The sequence below is a fragment of the Phasianus colchicus genome, chromosome 17, assembly GCF_987193195.1.
Source record: "Phasianus colchicus chromosome 17, bPhaCol1.hap1.1, whole genome shotgun sequence".
Classification (NCBI taxonomy): Eukaryota; Metazoa; Chordata; class Aves; order Galliformes; family Phasianidae; genus Phasianus; species Phasianus colchicus.
The window spans coordinates 13,774,752-13,802,457 of NC_143452.1; the positions used below are offsets into that span (position 1 = coordinate 13,774,752).

The window sequence follows — 27,706 nt, forward strand, 5'->3', positions numbered from 1 at the left end:
GAGCACACGGCACACAAAACACAGCGTGCTTCCAAACTCCAGTGTGTGAAAGAAGTCCGATGCATTGCAAAGCACGGATAAGGGAAGATAAAATCGAGGGAGCGATGCTGCGAAGGATGAGGAAAGCGCCCCGCACGGCGCGTCTGAAGAAAAGTTTTCCCGTGGTTTGTTTTCTTAGAGACGAATACACAGCACATCAACGTTCTGTCGCCAAAACGAAGGAAGGGGAAAATGCCGCTTCCAGGACAGTATCGGAGCGCTCCTTCTGGACGAGAACCGCCGGCCGCCGCGCGCCCAGAGCCGCCGCCGGCCCCGCGTCGCCCGCAGGCCGAAGGGAGAGGAGCCGCCGCACCGCGCCCCGCATCGCGGCCATCCCGAGCCTGCGGGAACCGCAAAGCGCCCCGGCATCGCCTCACCGCACCGCGCCGCCACCAGAGCGGCAGCCGCGTTCGTGATCCGGCAAATAAACAGCTACGCCGGAGGGCACGCAAGCGCCCCGCCGCCCTCAGATCCGAACCAGAAAAGCGCGGCGAGCGAGGGGGGCAGAGCCGGGGGCTCCGCTCCGTGCCTGGCTGCCCGCCGTCACGCCGCGTCCCCCAGGGCGCTGAGGACTTACCGCCTGCCTCCCTGCGCTGCGGGGCCGACCGCCCGGCCTCGATCTCCTCCTCCTCCGCCGCTCCCGCGCGGCGCCCGGGCCGTTCCTCCGGCCGCAGCATCGCTCCACCGGCAGCCGCTCGCCGGCCGACTCGAAGGCAGCCCCCGCTCCGCCTCCAGCCGCCGCTCCGCCCCGCCCCCGCACGGCCACCCTGAGCGGGACGCGCGCGCCACCTGGCGGCGGCGGCGGGAACGGCAGGCGCTGCGGGGCGGGGCCACGCGGCAGCGCCGCTCCGAACGGCGGGGCTCGTCCTCGCAGCCCGCATTTAGCACGCAGCCCGACGCCGAAACAGCGCTCTGGAGGATAAAGGATCACGGTAACGCTCCCAGCGGAGACGAGAACCGCCTGTTCCCAACACGTCGGCTGTTCGCCTCCGCGCAGGCACTGGGAGCTGCTCGGTCGCTAATAGCGGCACCGAGAACCGCTCGTGGCCGCACGAGGTCGGACTCGCGCTGCGGACTCCGCACGGCTCCATCAGCCCGGCGCACCGCGGCGGAAAAGTCGCGCCTGCAGGCAGGGAGGGGAGCAGCAGCGTGGGGCTGCACGCAAGCTGGGCAAAGGAGGATAAAACATCATCCACCGCCTACCCTAATAGCAGTGCAGTTATTAGAAATACCATGGAAACTAATTTGGAGTGCTTGCAGAGGAGAAGACTACGACAGGAACACACTGGCCTGCAAAGCTTCCCTTGGCTTGGGACAAGATGCAGTTATCACTGAATAATGGCAGAACTTCAAACCTGGTCTAGCATTCCCAAGACAACGCTCAATTTATAGCACGTGGTTTGCTCGGAGCCAGGCCTGATGCAGCACCTGGAGGAACAGCAGCAGGAGCAAACAGCCTGCAGTTTCTCTCCCAGTGATCTGAACAGCCTGAGATCCAAGCCCAGCCTGCAGCATTTTGGTAACTGCACCAGGCAGAACCTCATGATACAACGGTGACAAGAAAGCTCTTACCTGAAAAATTGTACAGCATTTGCAGAAATCGTCTGCTATCGCTCCACATTATGTAGAGAAAACACATTGCACCTCTGGGCCTGAGACTCCAAGCACATGCTTTGTTTCAGTTGCAAACCCTTCAGCTCAGGGCAGAGCTCTTGCTAGGAATTTGCACTCCAAAGATTTGCTTTAAAGAAAACAGCAAAGGGAACAAACATTTACGGCTACCACGCGTAGTTCTGTTCTCTGCTCAAACATTGCTGCTGTACACTCCAGTGGTTTCTACCCTGTATGCCTGAAAGGTGCATGAGGTTAAACATCAGTGAGATTTGAAGAGTGTGCTTGGGAAGCATGAAGTCCAGATCCAGAAACATTTCTGGCCTCTGTTGTGTATCACAGATGAACTGTTTTGAAACCAAGTTACATGAGATAGGGGGAAGTGTGTGAAGGGGTATGTTCAGGATGAACACCACCTGAAATATTTTTGAAAGACAATTAACAGAATTTCAACATCTAATAGTGTGCCCAGATCATCTTTTGCAAGTCATTTTTAGGCTGGTTGTTTTTAAGTTTGCAAAAATACATCTTCTCATTTCACAGCACAGGATAAAAAGGGCAGGCTTAATAACAAGGCTTTTACAGGACTTAAGCTCCTAATATTTATAGTTTTTAAACTGTAAATTTCATTTATGTAACCTCATGTAGCACTCCAAGTCACAGAAATCTCTTTGCATATTTAAAATCTTTTGCTTCCTCTAAAAGATGAATCCTACTTTTTAAAAACAAACAAACTGGGTCTGCAGCATTCAGAATAACAGCAAATAACTTGAAAAAAAAGTTAAACAAAACTTGAAATCCTTGGAAGAAAATGCGGGGTCTCACAACAGGAGGTAGCACAGTTACAGTCATGATTCTAAGAGAGAAGCAAGGCTTGCAAGCAGCAGAGACAGTATCTCATTATTAAATTGTACCAATTAGTCTACAGTAAACAAATTTTGGCTTTTGCAAAGTTAAATATTTCTCTCTATCATGCTGGGTCACTTTGCATCCTTTGTTAGTACATCTCCTATTTGCCTTCTACTGTTTAATCTTCCCTCCATTTTGTCTTGCAGCTGTGAAAAACAAGGCACTTATTTGAAGAATTTGTTCAGGCATGCTAGATACACATCAGATTTGTCTGAACCACACCAATAAAGTTTTTATACAAGCATGAACCTCTGAATGGGATGATTTTCCTACCCTCTGCAGCGCCTTTCACACCATCTGTATCCATCTGTCCCTCAGACTCTGTTCTTTGTTTTTGAGCATTGCCAACATGTGCCAAAAAAAGAAAACCTACCACCAAAAACGTTTTGAATAACAAGGTATTGCCATGTGCTTGAAGAAGGCATTCAGAAGCATCATTGAACCAGAGAAAAAAACATATTCTCCTCTGGAGAGCAAACATGGGCACTGCATCACAGAGCCCAATACAAACCTTCCTCTCTGATGAAATGCAAGGTATCTCCTTGGGTAATAAAGTACTAGTTCAAGTAGAAAGGAATGTTAATTCAAAGGACAGGAAATTATTAGCAACACTCCCAAATGGCTTTAACATGAAGTGCTGGTAAAATAGCACAGCACTTCCTCAAATTGCTTTGTGCCTCATGTTTCTAAACCACTTAAAAAAATAAACACGCTACATAAAGTCATCAGAGAGGAATCTGTCTCCTGTTTGAGGGGGAAAGTACACAACTGATCTATCATCGCTGCATAAGCAGTCTGAATTCTTTAATCTTGGCTACAATCTCACTTCTCCAAGAACCAGCCGTACCATTTCTTGCTTCCACTGCATCCAAAAGCAACACTGCTAACATGCAGTGCATATTTTTCTTCAAGCTAGTACTGGAAGAGTCTATGAAGCTACTTCGAGGCTGACAATCTCTCTTCTTCAGGACCAAATACAGCTCTCACGATCAGCAGAACTAACCCAGGCAAACCTAATCTAGGAGTGCCACAGCTAATTTCAAGATAAAAAGAAAACTGTGAATGGGGTGTTTAGCACTGATCTCAGTCTTTTTCTTTTTGTTACACCAAGTGTCTCAGTGTGTTCCTTTTGAAAATTCAAACAAGTCTGTATCTGCAAACATCAATTCTGAACTGCACTGGAAATGATCCTGAGAATTTAGTATAATGAGTTGAGATAAAAACTTCACCTGCGTAAGGTAAGAAACTTAATGCCATTCACAGGTAAAATATTTACACCCATAAGGTCACAAAATATAGCAAATATTTAACTGACAGTGTCTGACTCCTTTTCTTCACTTTTTGCTTCCATACAAGCTGGGTACAACACTGCTGCAGAGACCAAGTCCCACTTCGAGGCTCTTTTGTGAAAGATGCTGACATTTTTTCCTCGGTCGAATTGCACAGGTAAGTGTGGGGAGGTCCTTCTCCAGTTTCATTCTCTTTTCATACAGAAAGCAAAGTGTATCTAAAAGCCTGATCACACACAGAGCAAGGACAGCTGTGAGCAGCTAACAGCTGTCAGAAAAGCAATCTTTGGGTCTTCCTGCAGGCCTTAAATTCTTGCCAGTAGTATTTTTCCTCAAATATTTTTTTCCACACATTATTACTGGCATTTAACGGTTGCATTTCTTCCTCAAGGAGGCAGCAGCAGCAGCAGCAAGTTAGTCTTCCTTTTACAATTAGTCTCAGTTTAGGAAAGCAACATGGAGAGACCAGTAATCTGTAGAAATGGTGTTGCATTTTAGTCTTGTTCTTTAAGCGTCTGATTAATTTCTGAACTGTGCCCTCACTTCAGATTCACTCTGGGTCTGTATTAACAGCTTAAAAGCCTTAACCTTCTCAGATTTTGCTCTTTTTTTTAAAAAAAAAAAAGCATTCAATTCATTCAGAATATCCGATCCTTAAATTTCAACAGCAATACTAGGAATTAACTTGTTCCCACAACAATTCACATTTTACAGAAAAGCCAGTAACTCAGAAACGTTTCAGAGCTTCATGCATTTGGATAGCAGATTTTAAGTTAGAAAAACACTACATCTAAGTTTCCATACAGTATGAATTTTTTTAAATCTGACACCAATTCAAGAATACCCTGCCAACTTCAGCATTCCTTTTAGGAAAGCTCTGTCAGGTTCCGTGCAAACAAATCTCTTCCAGACAAAAGGCATTCTGAATCAAGTGCACAGATGAAGTAAACAGATTCCTTAATCTGCATATCGATATTAAAAGTTTGCAGTCTCTTACCTCCCATAGATAAGCATGAAGAATTCTGAACCAAACAAATGAACTTACAGTCATGCACATATAAAGGAAGGTACAGCACAGAAGTTCTATGGCTTGCCCTGAGAACAGCAGCTGCAAAGACCTAAAGAAACTCAAATCTTCTGTCACCAGGTAAATTTTTTTCAAGGGCTGCCAATATATTTGATAAGAAAACATTTGTAAGGGGACTGGGTAAAGTTAGAAACATTAATACAGTTGTAAGAAATACTTACAGTAAAGGAAAACCTCCAAATCGCCAGCAGCATTTGGCAGTGGTGACAGATGAGAGAGAACCATCTCCCACACTCACGTCCTATACTTTACCATAAGTGGTCTTCAGGCAAGTGAAACAAATGCAAAATTCATTATTAGCAGCTGCCATAGGAATCACAGCACGAGCACATCACAGGTCAGTCAACAGCACCCAAGGACAAGTTTCAGTGCATGCTTTCCACATGTAAAGATTTGCTTCAGAGAAAGGAGCAGAGGAAGCAAACATTAAGCTAATGTGCAAATAGCCCACCAAGTGCCCAAGAGAAAACAGAAGCCCATCTATAGTCACACTTCAGAATTAGCAAACATTGCATTCTTCCTCACATTTACATGTCTAAAAGTAATTACGAAAAAAAGCCATTTTATTTCTATATCCATTTATTATTCCAGTCTGTAAAAATATAAGACTAATATACAGCTACAGCTAGCCAGATTCATAAAATCGATCTTCATTCAGTGAGCTAACAATGTACATTATACATTGAAGTTGTAAGAAAAATACTGATATTTGACATTTTAAACAAGTTCATTGATGTAAAAATCACATTCCAAGTAGAATTTAATTAGAAAATACATAATATTCACAAAAATACACATGTTAAAGACAGGTTGTGAGAACATCGCCCTAAATTTAATTCAGCTGTGGAAAAACATATGATTCACAGTTAGGCTTGACTTACCCAGTACCAGAGCAGAAATAAATGCATCTTAATTCTATGAAGAATTTGCTTGTTTCCCAGTAAGGTGCACTTATCTCCCATCTGCAGTGAAGGACTTCCCCCATACAGGTATACAATATATAACACTACTCAAAGAAATTTCAGTTTTCTGCTCCATTTTTAAGTAATTTGGATATTTATAAATTAATTTATAAAATCTGGGTTGAAAATACAGTTTACATATACAGGATACTTAATACACAAAGATTACATTAATAGCAGCTTAATTTTGTCAATCATGCGTAGCAACCTCACTATCACTTCTGGATTTCTTTTAGCTAAAGATAAAAATCTGTATGAAACAGTCAAGCCTTTAAGCACTTTCGTCCAAGGAGAAAATTATAAAGATGTTAAAAATTTAGGAGGTAGTGAATGAAAGGCTAACAATATCAGCATGTTTTAAAACCCTATACTGAGCCTTAGTACCATTATATATATATATAAAGTTTAGCCATTCATAATCAACCACTGATCATCCTGAAATAATAATTTAAAAAAAGTTGATAATTAAGAGTGTATACATTAGTAAGATGTGGAAGAACTTTAGAAACTTCATGGTCACTGCAGCATTTAGCAATTACATGCTGTGCAGCCTGTCTCTGTAACCATAAATACATCTAAAAATCAGTTTTTAGTACATACATTTAGTGTTTTGCTTTAACCAAATCCCAAATGCATAGTTCTGCTATGTGTGTAATCAAGTTTCTGTAAAACAGGACATTACTCATCAAGAGTATTATCTCACATATTTAGATCAATTAGATTACAGAATTGCAGAAAAGGTCCTAAGAAATGAACTCCATGCAATTTATAGTGGGACCCTAGTTAGTTTTCTACAAATCCTTCATACCAGCATACATATCCAACATATCCATGCATCTGTTAAAGTACAAATTGGGTAACACAGGAGTTTGGCAGCACTCTAACTTTGGGTGTTTGTACTTCAGCAATAGGTTACCTTGTAACGTTCTGTAATTAGCATTCTCAGAATCAACCCTCCTGCCTAAGTTAATAGCTCATCTTGCACCCAAGCTGCAAAGTGCCAATGCACCACAGCAGACATCCACTGAATGAGAGCATCACACCTGCATTCAGTATGCTACCAGTTCATCTTCTGTATCCATGGACCTCATTCTTTTCTCATCCAAGCGCCTTTAGTCCTTTAATTATTCACAATACATTCAAGTAAACAAAAGGCACAGAAGTGCAAACTAGCATAATAAATGAAAGTCACCATCAGCTGATGACTTCGTACAGGAAGGAAAGTCTTTGATAAAGGAAGAAGATGATACTTTAAAGTAAACAATCTTCCTTCAGTAAAGGAAGTGTAGAGCAGCACTGTCAGAAAATCAGAAAAGGTGTTATTGAAGTTTACATATTGCAGAATGAAGATTTTCCTCATTTCACACTAAGTAGATACAGTTGCTTCATATCAATAATTAGCAAAAATAAGTAAAACACTTCAACGCCCGTGAGATTTGAACTCCAATGTTAAGATTATTAATTTCAAATTCAAATGCATTAAAATTTAATGCCACTAATAACTGAAGCAATTTTGTTTATATTACAGTTTTAGCCTCTGATACACTATGAACCCTTGTGCAGATGCCTTAATACTAAACTTCTAGATAGCCCCATATTAATAAAGTTACCAGAGGTAGATGTTTCCCCAGAGTAGACTGGGAAAAAAAAAAAAAGAGTTCATCTCCTTTCCTGCTTGTTACATCTCTCCCCACAGGGCAGAAGAGCTTCCAAGAATCTGGAAGCACTGTACAGAACTGGTCACATCCTATTGCTTTCTTACAGATTGACTCAGACTGCTGGATCCCTGCTGAGAAGCTCCATTCACCATCCTCCCAACTTTATTAGTTCCCATCTAGTTTTCCTGCAAGGAGTTACATTCCCAAAATAGTCAGGTGGGGAACAGAGTGCCAGGTGGTAAAAAGAAGATCCTAAGAAGGAGAGAAAGTGCTAGAAGCCTCTCCCTGCCATTCTCTTAGGAAATTTGCTTGCTTGTGCTTTTGCAGTATCAGGACTTGTCATCTTTATTTTGCTTTATACATACCAGCTCTATAATATTCAAGACACCCAGTCAGTGGTGCACAGGAAGATCAGCATTTACAGTTTAATTCATTAGAATGAATAATTTTAATATCATACTGCTCAAACAAATTCTACTGAAGTCTCATCCTGATTTCAAACTGTTTTTTAAGTACAGGGATTTAAGTCAATCTAAGCTGCTTTAAATGTGTAGGCATGAAGAAAGTCATTTTTCACATCATTTAGACTCATAACAACAAGCTTCACTAGCAGAAATCTTTACAGCTTCTGCTAGGACTGCTTTTTTTACATGGATTATGTAATGTTATTTCCATAGTATTAAGTTTACACTTGATTTCTTTACTATTCACTGAGATTAGCAACTAAATTTGATGATGTCCTAAATATTGCAAACTAAAATGAGAACAGGTCTGAGATACAGAAGTGTTAAAAAGTTTCACATTTGGGTTTAAAAATCATAGTGTAATTGAAAGTAAATGAACCTCATGATAAAAGGCAAATTAAAAACAGTATAGATGCGTGACTAACGAGCCAGTGGTTACACACCCACAGCAGGGCAGTCAGCCTCAGAAGGCCCTGTCTGAGGATAAGCTGCTGACCTCACATACTGCTGTTGCTCAATGACTCAGGAACCTCACCAACAAGAGTACCTCTTTCCCAGCCCATCTCCTGCTTATTTTGTTTTCTCATACGCAGAGATACACAGACAGCTCTATCAGCAAAACAGCAGTCCAGAAGAGGTCCAGAAGAGGAATTAACTGACTAAAGCAGCTCCATCGTATATAAGCAGCACTTCAGTTGAACGTGAAACCACAGCACGTTAGATAATCAACCTCAGACACTAATGGAAGTTTGATTCCATAGAACCAATAGTATTTTGCATAAAAAAACCAAACAAAAGTACCGTTAAGAGAAAGCTCACAGCTATCTCTTAGCTATCCTTCACCTTCAATTTAAATTTCAGTCAGTTATCAACTATTCTTTATATTTGTGAAGTATTTACATGGAAGTGCAGAGTCAGTCAACTTACATCATTGTGAATTTCTTACATTTACTATCTCTTCCTCCTTTTAAGCAAATTGCAGTGCACAGTAGATGGAGAGGTATAAAACATTATATATTATGCCAAATCAAAAGTGTACAGCATCCTTGCTCAGTACAGAGTACACCAATGTAACTTCATAGTGTTATTATAGTCCCATCTTCTTCTAATGACTTATGATCTGGGTTCTGTACTTCGTATTCCATGCTAATGTTGCATGCTGAGTGATTCAAGTTCACCTCACTGGAAGGAAGGAAGCCATTCTGTGTTGGCTCATGGAGCAGGTCAATCTGCGTCAATGATTCCAGGCTGGTAGGTGCAGCTTTAGGAATTTGCTGTGGCTCACCACTATCTTCAATAATGATGTCCTCCTCGTCACTCTCTTCTTCTCCTTGCAAGAAATTTGCTAAAATATTTGGTGTGCTGCTTGGAAGACTAGATTCAGTAGATTGACCAGAGCTGCCAGAATTCCGACTGTTCCTCACAACATTATTTCTCTGGTTTGCTGGTCTGACTGTAATGATCAGGTTACGGCTGTTTGCAATCATCATGTCTGTAACTTGATCAAGGCTTTTTCCTGAAACTTCTATGCCATTCACCTCCAGTACTTCATCATTGACAGCCAGTAAGCCTGTGCTTTGAGCCAGGCCCCCAGGGACAAGCCTGGATATGAAAATTCCTGGAACTTTTTCTAATCCGTGTGGCGTTACTCTGACACTAGAGCCATCCCGTATATAGAATCCAAGGGGTTTGTCAGTTCCATACTTGTAAAGTCGTACCCTGCGATGGGTTTCTGGAAGAATATCTACGTCTATAATAGAAGACACTGGTCTGAAGTCTTGTGGCATGCTAATGACAATGTGTGGTTTCTTCTTGTGATTATCTGGACGTAACACGTTTGTTAAGACGTTCTTCTTCCTTGTCATAGTATCGGTACCAAAGGCACTGTAGTCTGCATCTTCTGTAAGACATAGCACACTGCTGATTAGGTCACTTTATATGTAGGCCATGTAGCATTGCTTTCATGTTTTAGGTTAGCAGAATGAACAATCTAATCTAGGTTTCTGGTTTGCTACAGTAGAAATATTCCTTTCTATACTTGAGACAAGAGCTCTGATGCTACGCAATTTATCAAGGCTTGCAAGGTTACCAAAGGAAAGAACAGTTCAGAAAAATCAAAGCAAGTTAACGGAGCAAAGAGAAAGAACTAGCTGCATGAGAAAGGTTAGAAATGGAAAGGACAAGCACATTCCTAAAAACATCTTAATTTTATTCAGAGTAATTCTATTTGTTAGTTTTCTCTTCTCTAGTTTCACATCGTTGGAAAAGAAAGAATGAAAAAGGGAAAGCAGCCAGAGTACTCATTATTGCCCAGCTCCTGGAAGCGATCCAAGTGACCTGGATTCAAACTCCAGAAACCTTACTGCATTCTGCACTCTTCTCCCCACCCCCATGCAATGTAGGTAAAATGGCTGTGGAACAGAAACAAAGAGACCTTGGACACACGTACTTCTAGCAACACTGTATGTACAAGCAATGCTGCAGTTGCCACTGTTTGATAGGAAAGTGCACAAATGACTTGTGTATGTCTTCTTCATAAAAAAAAGAGGAATCTGAGCCATTCAAATATTTCTAATGGAAATAAATGTGTTCCACAGCAGTAACTCTTTGTCCAAAAAAGTGCCCATTTTCCAAAGGAAGTTTCCATTTTAAGTATACTCTAACTCCAAAAATGTTGAACTGAGTTTGAAAGGTTCTTTCAGTCAGCTGTTCTTCAACAGAAAAGACTAAATGAAATTATTAGATCTAGCATCAAGCAAGCAGGCTTTAGAAATAGACGAAGATCTGTTTGTCAGATGTCTAAGAGAGTCAAGTCAGTTTCTGATAAAAGGTGGTTTAATTTAAAAATACTCAAGATAAAAGCCACCTCCCCAAACAAAGCATGTAATAAGTGGACTTTACGGCAAAACACTTCTGCAAATGCAAGCTTAACACTTTGTGTAAAATTTATTTTGAGATATCTGACTGGAGATCAGCCATTAATAATGCTGTACTCCACAGCTGAAAACTAACACACAGTTCTCAGACAACACGAAGCAGTTCTTTTAATCTTTTCATAAAGTTTATCAAAGTATGAGTAGACGCTCTGCTTTTATCTACTGACAAACCAGACCAGTTTCAAGCTAAATACCTGGTCACTACATTGTGAGGATTTCTGTAATTCAATGAGTTGTAATAGTTTCTTTTTTCTTTTTTTTTTTTTAAATTTGGAACTACCCTGCTTACAGAACAATGTGAAATAAATTAGAAGGGCTTTGCTTTAAATGCCTTCACATTTAAATACAGAGTAATCTGTAATGGAAGCAAGGAAGCAATAGCACAGACTTTAATACAAAAAACATAACAGTGACCTGAATATTAGAAATCAGTAAGAATGCTAATGAGTGCAAAGTTTATTTTTTACATCATGAGTTTTCCCTTTCCCTACCAACAGCTGGCATGGAACTCAGTTATCTCTCAAAAAAGTTCTGTGCAGTTCGTGCCTAAGTGCTACAGATTTTTAATACTCTGGAACTCTGATTTTAAGGCAGCAAAATCAGTGAAAAACACTCAAAGACCAGAGCAATATTGCATGGATAAGACATGCCCATAAGTCACTTTACCTTGTTTCAAAAACTTCCATATTGGTTTGCATTTACAAGACAGGTTTCTGGGCATTTAATACAACATTGCTCCAAAATATATATACACATATACCTTTAGGGGTGGAAGTTCTCCATAAAGCTAGTTACCAAGTTGAATGTATTTTGACTGATTAGTTCCATATTATTCGGACCTTGGGCCATACATTCATGTATTTAGAGTAAGCTCTCCTTAAGAAAAAAGATGGAAGAGGAGGATTGTAGACAAAACATTCTGGCCTGCAGTGCAGAATGCTGATGGAAGCAGTAGTACACAGGTACTAACTTACACCAGTACAAGTGAAGCACTGGGTTTCCACTGGGTTTAGTGCAGGAAGTGGTTTGGAAATTGTACACAGGAAAACTGTATCAAAACAGGTAGGTATTCACCTTCTATTCATATGAAGTATTGCAACATTAAGAGTACTCAGTTTTGGGGGATTTCCTCCATGAACCTCAAGTGCACAAATTCAGATTCTTGTCAAAGATTCAGATGCAGTATGTAGTAATTCTTACATCTGATATGACAGAACGTATGTCATATCTGAGCTCCCAGCTTCCTCCAGCTGGCCAGTAAAACAACTCCAGCTTCACGGAAGGCACACAGCACAGTCCCTCTCCTGCTACAGCCAAGTCTTCTGTGCCTGAATGGTAGACTTGGAATGCACCAGTCATACAAACAGGCATTTCATACAATCCAGAAGAACTGCTGGATCTCACAGATGATCCCACTTAGTTTCTCTGCTCCTTACCCAACAGTTAGCTCTAAAACTAGTCACGCAGCTTCTCACAGCTTTCTTCACTAGCCAGGAACACACAGAAGTAACCATCAGCCAAAGTGGCCTAGCACTTCTGTGCAAACCAAATTTCTCATCCTAGTGAAACGTGAAGAGTAGTTGCAGAAGGACTAGCTTTGAAAGAAATACATGAATTCATCAGTGTGGACTAACAGAGACTCAGAAGTGCTTTTTAATCAAACTAACAGAAGATATTTACTGGAATAGATATGACCTTCAGAAGTCTTTTGCAAAATAAATACCGTTAGAATTCTTAACACTGAGCTGGCACGTCTGCTTTTAGAAATATACTGCAAGTCACATGACACTCCAATTGAAGTATACCAAAATTACAAATTACATGTCAGTTACATTACATCTAAGCAGAGGCTTTGATTTTTGTACCACAGCTAGTCTTAAAAGCCTAACAATGCAAAATGAGTACAAACCTTATGAAATACAGTTGAAGTTGCATAATTTGTGGGGGAAAAAACAATGAAAGGTCAATGAAGAAAACTCATCTCTCCATATCTCATCCAAACAGCATGACTGTTTAGAAAGTTTGTTCAGCAGTGGAGAAGTTAAAGCAATACTCCTGAGTACAAAGGCATCTTTGTTCTGGCACCCAGCTAATCAGATTAAAGCTACAGTGAAAGATATTTTGGCATAAAGCCAAAGGACAAGGTATTAACTACAGATAACGTTAAGGAGAATGGCCACATAGCATTGAAGTGATTTGTTTCTTAGCAGTTTCAAACCCAAGGTGGCACTAATCTGTATGCACTTACTGCAGGAAATTTAAAACTGCCTGCAAGTGTCAAATCTGGTTTCAATTCAATATTGTTCAAGACATTCACAATGTTTTCCTGACCTACTGGCAAACCAATGTAATTCACAAAGAGTAATTTAACAATTGCATTGCACAAACACCAAATCATTATATTGGAATAAGAATGCAACTTACTATTTTCAAATAAGTCCCAGTAAATCATCTCTCTTAACTAGGCCCAAATTACAACAAACTCGTATTTTTCTTAGAAAGAGGACACAGACAGAAGGAATCTTCTCCAGAAAGTTGTTTTTAAAAATTTATTTCTCATGGAAAAAGTCCACCTCAAGAAATAGAAGTGAATTAAGAACCTACTTTTTATTCTATAAAGCCATGCACCAGGCATCATGTGTAAAAATAGGAAATTACTATATACAACTATAAGTAATTTTCACAGATGCTAAATTGAAATCATGGTCTGACTTCTTGTTCCTAAGATTAACGTATTCAAAAACAAACCCCCAGTACCAAATTGCCCTTCAGTGTCTGCGGGAACCGCCTCCCCCTCCATGCTTTTATTCACAGTAAGACTTTTCTCAGACAGAGCGACTCCCACACATCTGGATGTAATCATGATACAGCAGTCCAACGTTTAAGTTCCAGATGTCAGCAGTACCTGTTAATCTCTTAAACTCCGAGATGAAATTCCAATAGGCAACTTTTCTACAAACTGACAGCCATAACTTGTGCTATAACAAGTTCTAATTTAGACATAATGCTGAAACAAGTGTTACAGAAGTAGTAGCTGTAGTTAGAAAAACCTGAGAGGATGAATACTTTCATTTCATTAAAGGATATCCAGGTTTCTTACTACATCAGCTAGTAAACATAAGTCTTTTGGATGCATAACTTCCCAGTTCCCATAAATTAAGGATCAAAAGTGAACATTAAACAGAAGCATGCTTACTCTGACATGCGAAAATTCCTTAAGTTAGACGTGCATCATCACCACTTCACTTACTGCTGACATTACAAAAGAATCCTGTTGCCCTCCTTTCAACCACTTACAGCTTTCCTTGGATACAGGGACAGAATTATTTACACCTGATTTTATTGTAGTTCACTCATATCTTACACCAGCTTTCAAAAATAAATCTTCAGACCAGCAAGAGAACATAATAAAGTTTCCTCTTTTAAAACAATACAAACTCCCTCCGCTGTGCTGCCACTCCTCCAAGTCAGCAATAACTTTTTGCTAAAGATCTTAAATTCCCAACTATTATTGTTGGGTAAACACGAAAAGAAAGCTTTGCTTTATAAGAATCTTAAAAAGATTTTTCCAGCAAAATCTTCAGGTGATTCAGCAGAGTTTATGGAAGCCACAATGAACCATACAGGAAGAAAATTAACTTGAATTATTTATCATTAATTATAGTTTTAAAGCAGCCCCATTAATAGCACATATTGGTTCAAACACTCAATTCTCAAATTCACAGATGTACACACAATAAGCTGTGCAGTTAGATGGACTAATGGACTACACACACCTAAGCAGTAAGACGCTGCACAGATCTCAAACTCAAGTAGCTCAGCCTTATTTGTAATAAATTATCAAAAATTATATATAGAATAAATATTTCCTTGCTTTCCACTTGCAGGCCCCTGATCTACACAGCTAAGATGCTAATAGATTCACAGCCTCAACACAATTAGAAGTGATCAAATAACACAATGCATTACAGTGCTGGATTTAGATGCCAATCTAGGTTCCTAAAACTCCATAGCCAGAAGACTATGCAGTTCCTATTGGCAGAGACTATTTTCTACACAGCTTTTTCTGACAATCAGTTCTTGGCATTACAAACTTAACTAGGTTAATCTTATTTCTGGTTGTGCATTACTATCAATTCTACTCTCAATTCCTTGCACCAGAAACGTAGAAGTAATCCATCATAGTTTCCAAAAGTATGAAGAACAAAGCATTATAGATGTAACACTAGTAACAATTAGCATTAAGTTTAACACCAGTAACAATTCAAAAACCATATGGTGTTAAATGTAACCCAATAATCCTGGTCTGACAAAGTGGCTTATCTGTCCTCGTCATATGGCTACTGTAGGAGATTAAATGGAATCATAGACCTTTTCCACATTTACATTCTGTTAACACTCCTTGTGTTCATCTCCTTGGCAATTCAGAAATGAAAGCATACAGGCCTTACTATACTAAACTCCACACAAACAAAACAAATGCATTGTCAGAAACAGCAGCTGGCAAGCAGCCACTGTTTTTGAATATTGTTTTTGTGTCAAATCATTTGTTGTGGACTTTATTACTTTGGAGTGAGAATGTCAATAAAAGCTTCTGGTGCCCAAGTATTTCCTAGAGAAAACAAGCCTGTTGATAAGCAACAACCAGAAACAGCACACATCTTTACAAAATAGCTGAGCAATAAGTGGTGTGTTACTTAAAGAACAATCACTTCATTGTCTGTCATTACAGGAATTGCACACTTGTATTCATATATACAACCCCCCCCCCCCCATATTTAAATAAGTAGAAAATCAACAAGTTTAGAAGTTAGGTGTTCTCTGAATTAAAACAATCTCAAGTCTCATCACTAGGACTAGAACTCCACACTCCCCATCCTCCCATCCCCTTAAGATCTTTACACTGATTATGTTCTTCTGGACAAGAACACATACAACTTCAAAACTGAATTCTGCTTCACAAATGAAGGCAAATCCTAGAAAAAGACAACAGAACTTGGACCTAGAACACATGCTATTTTTAAAAGCCGACTGACAAACTAATCAGCATTCACACGTGAAGCTGGCTGATTGAAATCAATGTCATTTTGAAAGCTCCACATTGTTTCATTAGGAAAGTGTTACAGAAGCAGCATATTAAAAGTTAGTCTCTATATTGACACGTGAATACTTTCTTTATGCAGTAGGATTCCTTTCCATCATGTAACAGCTTTTTCACTTGTCCAATCAAGACAGGAATTTTAAATGAAATACATCCAACATACAGAGCACAACACCCTAGAAATCCTGAGTTCTAAGTTCATTTTCATTGGAATGAAATCAGAAATAAACATTTGCTAAATATTTAACTTGATTTTATCCAACCAAACTGAATACAAGCAAAAAGCATGACATATAAACGCGCTGCCTGAGGAAACTCTCGCAACAGATGTGACTAAATCTGATCATCTATAGCTGTGGAATTCAACACAATGAAATAGGGCATTCACTCCATTTATCGTACTGAGTAAACAGTATAACTATAAAACAACTTATTACCCACATCAAGCACGCTTACCTTTTCTCTGAATGAAAATCCTGAGTAGGGGATTGGCGGTGGAAACCGCTTTATGATAATTGTCATCATTATTTATAGGCAGCAGATCTCCATGAATGTCTGTATATCCCACTAGAACATCAACGTTGGGTATCTTGTGCACATGCTGCAATAATCCATAGAACTCCTCAAACTTCCCAGGTTTGGACCTCTCCAAAGAAAACCGCCGAAATTCTGCTCCAAACTACAACAAAATATATCTTCATTAATATGGAAACCTAACAGACAACTCAAGCACAAAAATGTTCTGAATGTTTTACAATTAAGAGTGCACTAAGAACTACAAACAGCAATAGGGTGACAAACAAGTGCCAGAATAATTGCAGATTCTCAGACACTTATGAGGTAAGCCATGTTCTGGGTAAGGGGGAGAACTGATGTTGGCAGCTCAAAATCAGGAAGGAATATGACCAGCTTCTTATGGCACATGACTTTCTGCAATTTTTCAAACAAGTTTCAGAGTGCTTTAGAATGGTACATACACATTAATATATAGCTATGGTTAACATATGCAAGACAGTACTGCTCATGTTCCTGGTTGTTCTGTACAGAAGTGAAAAGCCACCTTGACCCAATGGACATAAAGAATAGCTGGTGACTTTCAGTACAAACTAAAAGCTTTCATGAGATGCTCTTATATCAATTCTGCTTCTCCCTGGAAGAAGGAAATAAAAGGGAGCAGCCAGCTGCTCCACAAGAGCATTCAGAAGATTTGCCTCTGCCATCAATAAGTGAATCGTGATTGCACAGCCATTTAAAATCTAGCTGTATTCAAGGCTTAAAACAGACAAGGTTGAGAAGATACAAAATCCCCACACATTTAATCACTCGTATCATACTTTTAGGGAAGCATTTGCACTTAGCATGCTCACACAAAAAAATACAAAATAAAGACCTAAGAAACAATCCAGCTCCCTATTCCCCTCAAACATCACTCCTTTAAATCACCTGTAACTTTTTAACAACTAATACTGACAATGCTTAAGAGGCAGCTAGTGAAAGACTAAACTGAGCACACATTAAGTAGTAAACGCTTGGTACAGAATGGACAGATAAATTCTGGCAAGCATAACTGGTCAGATTACAGTGTTCTGGGTCTTGTCTGTGCTGGACAGAACAAGGAGTATTAGGTAACAATTCCTCCAAACACTCTGTATCAGGCACTCACAACATGGAAACAAGGATGCTAAAAGGAATGAAGAGATAATAACGACCAGGTTACTAGAAGATTCCAGCTTGGTGGCATTTTTGTCAATTCTGCCACTGATGACAATGAACATCACTTTGAATTATTTCTTCATCTAGCTTAATTTTAAGCAGAAAACAAGGGCACGCAGAATGAAATACTGCCAGGAAGTTCAAGTCTCAGTATCACATACTCGGGTAAGTATTACACACAGCAGGTGGAAAGGTGCAAATTACCAGGCCTCAGAACAACCCTTACCTCACCGCTGATTAAAACAGTTCTGGAGAATAAAGGCTTTAGAATTCTCACATACCAAGGCATGAAAATAAGGAGACAAGGACCCTATTGTTAGCACATTAACACCATGCAGACTCAATAGGCACAGCAGAACAGCCTACACCCTCTAACACCTCATCTTCAAAGTTCTCAAATAATGGAATTCTCTGCAGGCATCCTAGAAACGTTCTGATTTCAGTAATTTTAAGTCAGAAGGGATGATTCATACATGCTTACAAAGCAAACAATAGCCTGCAGGAGGAGCTTCCTGCACGTCAGAAGCAGCATGCTGAAGTGTGATGTCAGAGATGAAACGAGACTCGTGTTCCTGCTGAACCCTGCTTCAGCTATTTCAGGTATGAGCACTACGGAAATTCTCCAAGCCCTCTATCAATCTTCAGTTGTTTGGTTTTGAAAGACAACATAGTTTGAACAATTAAGCAACAACGGGATTTAAAAGAACAGCACCAACAATCTTATTCCCAACTTGAAGCAAACACTGTGCGATTGCAGCAAGGATACAAATGGTCAGATTTTCAAGCATGTGGTGTTAATTTTTTGCTCCCCATGATTTCCACAGTTGTTATTCTCTAACAAAACTTGCCACATGCTTAGTGCTACTATAAAGTTGATACAGAAGAAAACCTACACAAATTCACGGTCTGTTTTAATATCATGTAATGTTCTCATTTGGTATCAAATGCTGCACCACACTCCACTAACAAAAATTGGCAACTTTAATGAAGTACAGAAATGTAAAATCAGAAGACTCATCTGGAAAAACACATCACAAGCAATGGCAACATACAAGGAAATCACCAGATATACCTGCCTAAGTAAGACTTGCTTATGAGGAGCATCTTTATGTCCTGTCTAACACTGCATGCTGCTGCTACACTATTAATCTTCAGTAACAATGACAGAACATAAGACAGATACAGTTGCTGGAGCTTATCAGCGTATCAGATTTCATTCTGTACCCAAAAAAAGAAAAAATAAAATACTATTCCCTGTCATAACGGGCTGTGCAGGCATGGTTTTGCCTGTCAGGGCATGATTATTTACCTGGGCTACCTAAATACAGCACTGTACACTGATGACAAGCCTTCAAAACTTACAGCACTATGCAGGAACACTCCCCTCTACCTCGCACACAGCTTTTCTTTCTTTTTCAGAGCTTCTTCTCTTCATAGAAGGAAGGTGACTCCTCTGCTACATTAAGTCTAGATACTTTAAAATATGCATTAGCAACAAGTAGTTCAGCCTCAAAATCTTCCTAATACACTCTTAAGAGAGCCCCAGTTCATGAGAGCTTCTCTGTAGAATGCCAAAGGAGGCATCACACAGCTGATCCCTCAGTGTACTTCTAATCAGGCACAGCACACTACAGGGGAGGTTTGGGCTGAGACAGGAAGTATTGTTTATAAACACATTATTCTGAATGCTTTCAATCCTACAAGGGCATTGAATAAACAAATACTTCATTGACTACAGTCACATCTATACTTAACTGGCACTTGGAATCATGGCAGCCAAGTATTCCTGAGCATTCTGACTTGGCCCATATGACAGTTAAGTTAAAAACACTTAGAAATAATAATAATTATCATCCATGCAAGTTCCAAAAGCTAACCATATATTTTCTATTAGAAGTTTTAGCACTCGTCACGCTAATGTTTAAAAAAGGGAAAAGAAAAAGATCCCAAGCTCCTGGCTGCCTCACCTACCCTGCAAATGAATGCTTGGCTTGCAGGAAGCAACAGAGCACATGCAGCAAACAGACTGTAGAGTAGCTTAGAAAAAAAGAGAGGCACAAAAGTACCTTTCTTTTTTTAAGCCAATGAAAGAAAACATATTCATGTAGAGACATGCTTGCAGTTTGCCCATACGATGGAAGAGGATTTTAACACATTTCTTAAGCAGCCTAACACCAGTTAAGATTTCACATCGAATGTATATTGAAATTTACAACTGTAAACGCAATTAACTGCAAAAGGACAAGCTAACAAAACACTACGACCATAAGCCAAATGAAAAGCAAGATCTGTTTCAGAACCCCGAAGCTTTGCCAGCAATTCCACGGCCAACCAGGAGAAAACAGGCAATGGCAGCGGATGCAGAAATGCCCACGGGCCGCACGGAGCCCCGGGGAGCGCGGCGGCGTCGGGCGCTCAGCAAGGCCGGAACGGGGAGAAGCGGCACGACGGGCAGCGAGCGAGGGCTGCGCCAGCGCAGACAGCAGCCGCCAGAGCTGCTCCGCTACGCCGAAAGGGAGGAGCACAGCCGTTAAGTTCACCGTATTCTCTCCCCGGCGTAGGTAAGGAACGTAAGGAACGCGCTTCGGAGCGCAGAAATGAGCAGAGCGCATCTTTTGACTCCGACGCCCCCAGAGCTGCCGCCGCCACCCGTCCCGCCGCACACACAGGCCCGGCTCCGCACCGCTCCGAGCCCCGCCCCGCCGGCCTCCAGGCCGCGCCGCCGCCGGCAGGTGCGTGTGAGTCAGCAGCGGCTGCCGCCCCCCGCCGCGCTGCGCCGCGACCGGGAGCTCCCGCAGGGCCGCGCCGCCCGGGCCTCGCACGCACCTTGCTCTTCACCTCCATGGTGCTGAGGCCCCGGCTGCCCGCCGCCCCGCGGTGAGGCCGGTTCATGCCGCCGGAGGCCCGGTGTCTTCGCTCTTCTCTCCGCCCCGGGCGCCCACGGGTAGAAGAGCGGGATCCTCGCGGCCCGAAGCCCGGCCGGCAGACCGCCCCGGCCACCGCGGCCGCTCCGCCGACTGCGGCCGCCGCGACGCCTCCGCCCTCACAAAGCGGGCAGGGGGGGCGGGGCCACGGCGGCTCCTGGCACCTGCCGCCCCGCCAGCCCGGCGGCCGCCCGTGGGAGGGCGGGCTCAGCGCGCGGCTCCGGCACCGCGCCTGCGCCGCCGGGCGGGGCCGCGCACCTGCCGCTCCCGAGCATGCGCGGTGGCCGCAGACCGGCGGGGCCGCGCACCTGCGGAGTTTCGGCGGGATTCCAAGATGGAGGGCGGCGCCCCGCTGAGGGGGAGGAGGCGGGGGCGGAGGCGGCGGACGGAGCGTAGCGCTATGAGGAAGTACGGCGGGTTTTTTCTGTTACCGGCAGCTGCCTTGGCAACCTTTGCTCTGGAGCGGGCGGGTCTGACGTGCGAGCACGGCGCTGCGGCGGACGGAGCCCGGCTCTGTGCCTGCCCTGCCGGGCTGCGCGCCTCACGGGCCGGGCGGTCAGCCGGGGCGCGGCGTGCGGCCGGGTGCGAGGTGTCGTGTCGGGCTGCAGGCTCCAGCTCTTCCTCTCTGGATGCTCTCGCAAAGTCCATCCTGTCTGTGGCGTTGTTGGTGGACTCTTCTGTTTTAAGCACCTTTAATAATCCGGTAACGCGTCTGAAGGCTTTTCTGTGACCTTTTTATTGGCGTTATGCTGAGATAGGACAGCTGCTTTCGTGTGGATGTCGCGCAGTGACCTTGGCACAGGTGTCGGCAGGCCTTAACGGGGCACCGTGATGCGCTTTAAAACCTGAAGGAAAAGGACTTTTCGTTGAGGGAGTTCTATGTGTGTAGGCAGAAAGAAAGCGTGTGGGCCGACGTGTTTGAGTCCACAGCCCCTTGAAACGCGTCTCCTCCTGCCGTGCGGGCTGACAGAGGACACGTCGGTCTGTGCCGTCCCGAGGAGCCTCGCAGCCCCGTGCGGCGAGGCGCTGAGCGCCCGGCCGGGCTTTCAGCCTCAGCCGGGAATCCGTGTATAGAAATCCCTCCTGAATGGCGTTTAAGGCAGTGCCGTTTTGTGCAGTTGATGTTACTGCTGTCATGCCAAAGGCAAAGGAATTGCAGCTATCTCTCAAGCCAAGACAAGCTGTAATTAGTACAGAGGATATTGCTAAGTCTAGTTTGCTGTCAGACCGCCTGTAGGCTAATTCGCATCTTCCCATCCTCTATCCAGCATGCTTTGTTTCTGTGCTGTGTGCAGATTCCAGTCTGTAAATTTAGGTAAAATCTGTGATCTTGTTGTAAGTAGAAGACAGTGGATTACAGCTGTGTGAGCAAGACCTGGATAAAACCTTTCACATTGTCACATTGTAATTACAAAATTGGAAAATGTTTGGACTACTCTCCATTTTTGTTTTCTATTTAGGAAAACTTTAGGAAAGAACACCTTTTCGAGTTTTTGAAAGCAGCTGATTTGCCATTTTCCTCGGAAGAAGCACTTCCTGAAGATGATTTGTGCATATAGCTAATTTTATTGCTACAAATTTATGGAGTATCACCTAAGATCATGTTCTTTTTTCTATCTTGCATTCCTAGAATGGTTGGAGTTCCATGCAGTGGGTGTGGTAGCATACTTGAGGAGTCAGGGCAAATTCATTTCGAGTCTCTGGAACTGACCTAATAAAAAGTATTAATCACTGGTGTGCTTTCATCACTAGGAGCTGACGTATGAGAAAGGAATGCAGTAAACAGCTTGATTTCAGATAAAGATGCTGTGGGAGGCCAGGAGTAGCACAAGTTTACAGAGCTATTTTAGTCACAGATTCTACAAAACCTGTGACTTGATCGAGACTATTCACGGCACGTTCAGTTTCAGCTTCTGTGAAGCTGAAAGACAGGTTGGGTTTGGTAATCTCTGGATCACTGGGAACGTTTTGGGAGGACTTTTGTTCTGTTTCTTTTCATTGGAAAATGAGATCAGAAAGTCCACCATGGAGTACAGTGAGATTCTGCTGTAATGCTTCTTTCTTATCTGAAGATTTTCCACTTCTAAGTGGAATGGTATTCCAGGCAGCTCTCTCTGGAGATGGAAGATTGCTTCCAAGAATAAAGAACAGAAAATATCTGCCAAATATCTGCCAATACGTATTGACTGCTACTGATGACCTGTGTCATCTTTTATTGTATAACTTGAAGATTATGCAGTTTTTACATTTAACTAAAACTATTCTTTACTTGCATAAATCAGTGCTAGCTCAAATGTGATCATCGGTTGGTGGGAGTAATTTGTTATTTTTACCATGGGAAGAGAAAAATGAAAAAGTAAAATAAAACTTTATTTTAAAATATTATATATATAAAAAAAGGATAATAAGGAAAGAAGGATAGTAAGGAACATCGTACCACAGATTCTGCCTCTTTCTTTTTACACACAGAGTTTGTTCTTACAGATTGCTTCTCCTTTTCTGGCCAGATCTGATGTACTTTCTGCACAGGTATCCATTACTAGTGACCACTTCAAGTACAGTTTTTGCTCAGTAAATACTTACGTTGTTAGCTGAAGAACTAATGCTATTTCACCTGCTGAGGATAGATGGGATAGACAACGAGAGTTCTGATTCAGCCTCAGTCATCTTTCTTTCTTTTCTTAATGAAAAATCTGACTTGAAACTTTGATATCAGACTTTTAATAGAGGATCTGTTGCAAATAATTCTGTAAGTATGCCATTCGCAGTATATGGTCTGTAGAGTATTTCTGTGACTTTCCTTGGTTGGGGCTTTAGTTGTGAAAAAGTCTGACATTTTTTGAAAATACTTTCTTAGCAAGCCATGAGTTAAATTGATTTGTTCTCCCTGAGGTTTCTAACTAAAATGATTACAGAATTTTAAAGCCCTCATTCATCTCGCAATCCATTTCTACTTAATGACTCTGTGTTCCTTGAAAATTCTTCATTATTTAAACACATTAGCACTAATCAGCTGACATCTAACGCTTACATGTGTGTATGTAGCAACCTAAAGGCCAAGTGGTTCAAAAGGAATCGTGCTGGCGCTGGTTCTGCATAGCCCATTAGGTAACACCATTAGATAACTACCTTAAAAAAAGGTATTTTTTGAGCAGCACTTATTTACCTTTCCAGTGCTTATTGAGTATTCCTGATGAAAAATTAGGAAAAAATATGATGGATCAAAGGAAATTGCTTGGAAATTTCTTTTAAATTTCACATTGGTAGATTTTGGAATTTTAGTTTTGTCTTGTTCTTAAAGAGAGAATTAGATAAAGAGCTCTGCTTAATAAACTTTTTGGAACAGAGACTTAACTTTTGTGTTTTTCTTAGGAGATTCTTACTGCTGTTTGTGGATCCTCTGCCTGTAGCTGTGGCCTGGAATAAATGACGCTGTCAGTGCAATCTGTGAAACTGTAGGAACATAACTTTTTGCTACAAAGGAATGGTTTTATACAGAAAGGCCTGCAATAGCTGTTAAAATTGCTTGGCACTACCCACAGTGTGCTTAGTAGAGCAAGTTATTAGGCTTTTCTGCTGTTGAAATCAATTTCTTACCAAACAAGGAGAATATCTGAGTTACCTGATGGCTCCTGATATTTCCATCTTTTGTCTGCTGAGCCCCTGTTGCTGAATGTCTTCTTTTGGAGCTCGGCTGGAGAGCGCAGCTTCGTGTCCTCACATCCTGCAGGGTTTGCTGCTCAGCACTCTGCGCTGCTGGTCTGGGTGCTGTTCTGTCTTCAGTCGGTAATAAATCCCGTTTGTAGGGAAGTCCCTTCCTGGTGCTGTCCCAGATGCTCTTTTAGGTTCATGGAATTTTAGAATCATCTGAGTTGAAAAGGACCCTTGAAGGCCATGTAGTGCAACTCCCCTGCAGTGAGCAGGGACACTACAGCTCGATCAGGTTGTTCAGTGTGGTCCAGCCTGGCCTCGAGGGTCTCTGGGGATGGGGCACCATCACCACCTCCCTGTGCAGCCTCTTTCAGGATCCCGGCATGGAGCTCTTCCTGAGCTTCCGGCTCTTCTGGCTGCTTTCTGATCCGCTCAGGACGAGTTTGCGCCCTCTGGGTGGATCCAGGGCCAAATCAAAGGGCTTTGGCAGAGATGGTTGAAGAACTGAAGGCAGGATCTGTAATCTTTCCGCTGCTTGTCTGATTGTGAGAAAATATATTAATTTTGCAAATGATATCTGCAGCCAATCGCAAGAAAGAATGACAGCACTTTATAAAACAGTTCATTATCGTTTATTATGATTGAATTATTAGTTAACGACTGAGTCATGCAGGGCTGCTCGGAGGGCGCGGGCTGTGCCGGCGATGCCCAGCAGGGGGCGCTCTGTCGCTCTGTGGTGCTGTCGCGCGCCGCCTGCTCCGTGGTTCTCACGTTTACTCCCGGTGCGTTACGTATCCCGGTGCGTTATGTACGCTCGTAGCCTTGCGCGTGTTGGTAATTTGCACGGCTGACCTTGTAATGTTCGTAGATTTATTGCTGAAATCATAAACTAAGATTAGCAACATTTGGGGAAAATATAAAACAATTGTGTTTAGACGACTCAGTGTACTGTTGGCTCGCTCTCCTGAGCTTACTTTTTGCATGCACACATGGATGAGTCAAACCCACCGTGAACCTACAGAGCTACCCAGACAGACATTTATACAGTAATAGTATAGAACCATCACTGTTTATTAACCGAATAGAACTGATGCAGTGATAATAGGTGAAAACAGAAAAGAGCAAGCCAATGGGAGGAAAAGCAGTTCAGTTCTTCCATGTATGTCACATCTGGAAATACTGAAGCTGTGGGCGTTCAGCCTCTGCCCACTGTTGCTTCAGAACTCTGCTCTGTCAGCTACTTGGGCATTCCCTCCCAGTCTGTAACACCATGAGCTAAAATATTCCAGTGCAGGCAGAGAGATGCACAAAGAAGCAGAAATATTGTGCTCAGAACTCTGGAGGCATATAATTACAGATTACTTTTACTATAGCACACCCAGAGGGGATTTAAGTAAATATCCTTCATACGGGGATGATGTCTAAAGTTTGTTGCGTTATAGTAGCAAAAGTGCATAGTGAGTATACTGATAGATGATCTACTTCTGTGCAAACTACTTCATGTTCATAAGCATCCAAGTAGCATTTTAAAATTAAAAGATGCAGAATGAAAAGAGGGTGGAGAGACAAGCAGTTAGCATGCATATTACTTGCACTAAGAGCACTAGGGAAGTGGATTGCTTTGTCCAGGTCAGCATAACGACTCTAGTAAGAAGACTAACTGCAGAGTTATTAGCTATTGCTAGCATAAGCAGAGCTCTGGCTTACAGATGCCTTTGTTAGAAATTGCTTTAGTCTGGATCTTCCTGAGTACTTCAGTCCGCTCAGGGTTTTCTGTCTGTAGTTCAGTTGGTTTAGAAACCAAACAAAAGTTACTTAAGCCAATACTTTGGCTTAATGATGTTATTCTGATTATTCCAGAACACTGATGGGACTGGAACAGTAAATGTGTATTTTTTCAACCATCCTGAATATTTCATTGTAGAATGATCTTTTTATGAGGGCTGCTCTAAAAGTAATGCCTCCTATTTTGTGATGTTGGCCCGTGATGTCAGAGGCAGATGTTGGTGGTGTGGCAGCAGGGCTGAACCTTCCCACCAACGTCCCGTTACATTTTGTTGCCGTGTGACAGCTGGCAGCAGAGGGGCAGTCTGACAGAGTGGTGTCTGACATGGAAATGCTGATGGAGCAAAGGTGAGGAATCAAATTCCTCTGTGCAAAAAAAAAAAAAAAAAAAAAAAAGACACCCATTGCCATTCATCAACAATTGCTGAATGTTTATGGAGAACAACCAGAGGGTGGTGGCACAGTGAGGCTGTGGTGCTGCATTTCAGCAGTGGTGACACTGGTGCAGATGTTTCTGAGTGCAGCATGAAGGCTCCTGTTCATCATTGGTGAAAATGCACAGCTAATGGTGATGACTACATTGAAAAATAGTGTTGTGTAGCTGAGAATTTGCTCTGTCAAATAGCAGTATTGTGCTCTTTGCATCTCTTAGAGTTTCCATGGAAATAAACAGAAGGCATTACTAACTCTCCTGCTTATAGGCAAACTATGTACAGTGCCTTAGGAGCTGTGATGAATGTTGAGTGGCTGAATTGGTACTTGTGAAGTGTGTTGAGATCATCAGAGAAAATTGTACCAGGTTTTGTTTTTGGTTTTTTTTTTTTTTTTTTTTTTGGTCCCTTTAGGTCTGAGAGACATCTCGGTGTTTGTGTTTTAGTTTTTCTTTGTAAATGTTATAATAGTGGCAACAGTTTAGTATATTATATTCATGAGATTACTAAATATATTTATGTTACAGGAAATTGCAGAAGACTGTGAAACTAGCTTGTAACAATAGTTTTTAGTTTGTATCCATTGTTTTCAAGAACATGTGAATTGTTGCATTATAGAATTTGCTTTGAACCCTGCTGCATAGTTAGCTGCACTAAACATCAGTACTCAATTTGGAAGTTCTGTAGCCAAGTGTTTTATTACAGTTTCATGGAAGAGGAGAATGTGAACAAAACGGTTGAGCAAGTAATGTGAAATGCAGTTAATATAATCAAAACCAAGCGTGAGCCGCATAAACACACCAGATGAAGACAGAGCAAACAAAGATTGTAAAAAAATAAACTGAAAACAAACAAGTAAGACCAATCCTCATCTGAATTAAATACGGACGTCTGTAGTGGGAACGTTTGTGTTAGCTGAGGGTTTGGTCTGTGAAGTTTGTTATAGGTCGAGAGGATATGACACTGACAGTAAAGGTTTCTTGTTCAGCAATGGTTTTGTAGGGCTCCTGCAGAGATTTGGTGTTCTGACAACTGTCCTGCAAATCCAGTTATGTTGATTTAAAATAGTCCCAGCATGCTCCACCCTGCTGTGAGCTGGCACTCCGAGGTGTGCGTCCGTACTCACACTGTTGCATTTCACAGTCC

The 27,706-nt window shown here is 41.9% G+C and overlaps 2 protein-coding genes and 1 long non-coding RNA gene across 14 annotated transcripts in view; 2 read left to right on the forward strand and 1 right to left on the reverse strand.

Annotated features, from left to right (window-relative positions):
* The first annotated feature begins 1,375 nt into the window (after nt 1–1,375).
* On the forward strand, nt 1,376–5,212 carry LOC149915652 (uncharacterized). The gene is made up of 3 exons (XR_016471917.1): nt 1,376–3,797; nt 3,916–4,005; nt 4,855–5,212. It is a non-coding gene; the product is annotated as an uncharacterized LOC149915652 (long non-coding RNA).
* Nucleotides 5,213–5,453: 241 nt separating this feature from the next.
* On the reverse strand, nt 5,454–20,878 carry PARD6B (par-6 family cell polarity regulator beta). Of its 2 annotated transcripts, none has more exons than XM_090152417.1 (3): nt 20,310–20,454; nt 16,513–16,735; nt 5,454–9,919 (listed from the first exon to the last, which is right to left on the reverse strand). In XM_090152417.1, the coding sequence occupies exons 1-3, from the start codon at nt 20,379–20,381 to the stop codon at nt 9,096–9,098; spliced, it is 1,119 nt and encodes a 372-aa protein (XP_090008543.1). In that variant the 5' UTR covers nt 20,382–20,454; the 3' UTR covers nt 5,454–9,095. The 2 variants fall into 2 exon arrangements, with proteins under 2 accessions (XP_090008543.1, XP_031471215.2); XM_031615355.2 differs by lacking the exon at nt 20,310–20,454 and adding an exon at nt 20,596–20,878 and having other exon boundaries at nt 5,455–9,919.
* Nucleotides 20,879–20,960: 82 nt separating this feature from the next.
* RIPOR3 (RIPOR family member 3) overlaps nt 20,961–27,706 on the forward strand; it is a 96,069-nt gene continuing 89,323 nt past the window's right edge. For 10 of the 11 annotated variants that reach the window (XM_090152404.1, XM_090152398.1, XM_090152401.1 and 7 more), the window contains exon 1: nt 20,961–21,101. The gene's annotated coding sequence lies outside the window, so the exon portion shown is untranslated. Of the gene's footprint in view, nt 21,102–21,123; nt 21,397–27,706 lie in introns of those variants that run through there. The other variant, XM_090152399.1, reaches the window with a different exon arrangement.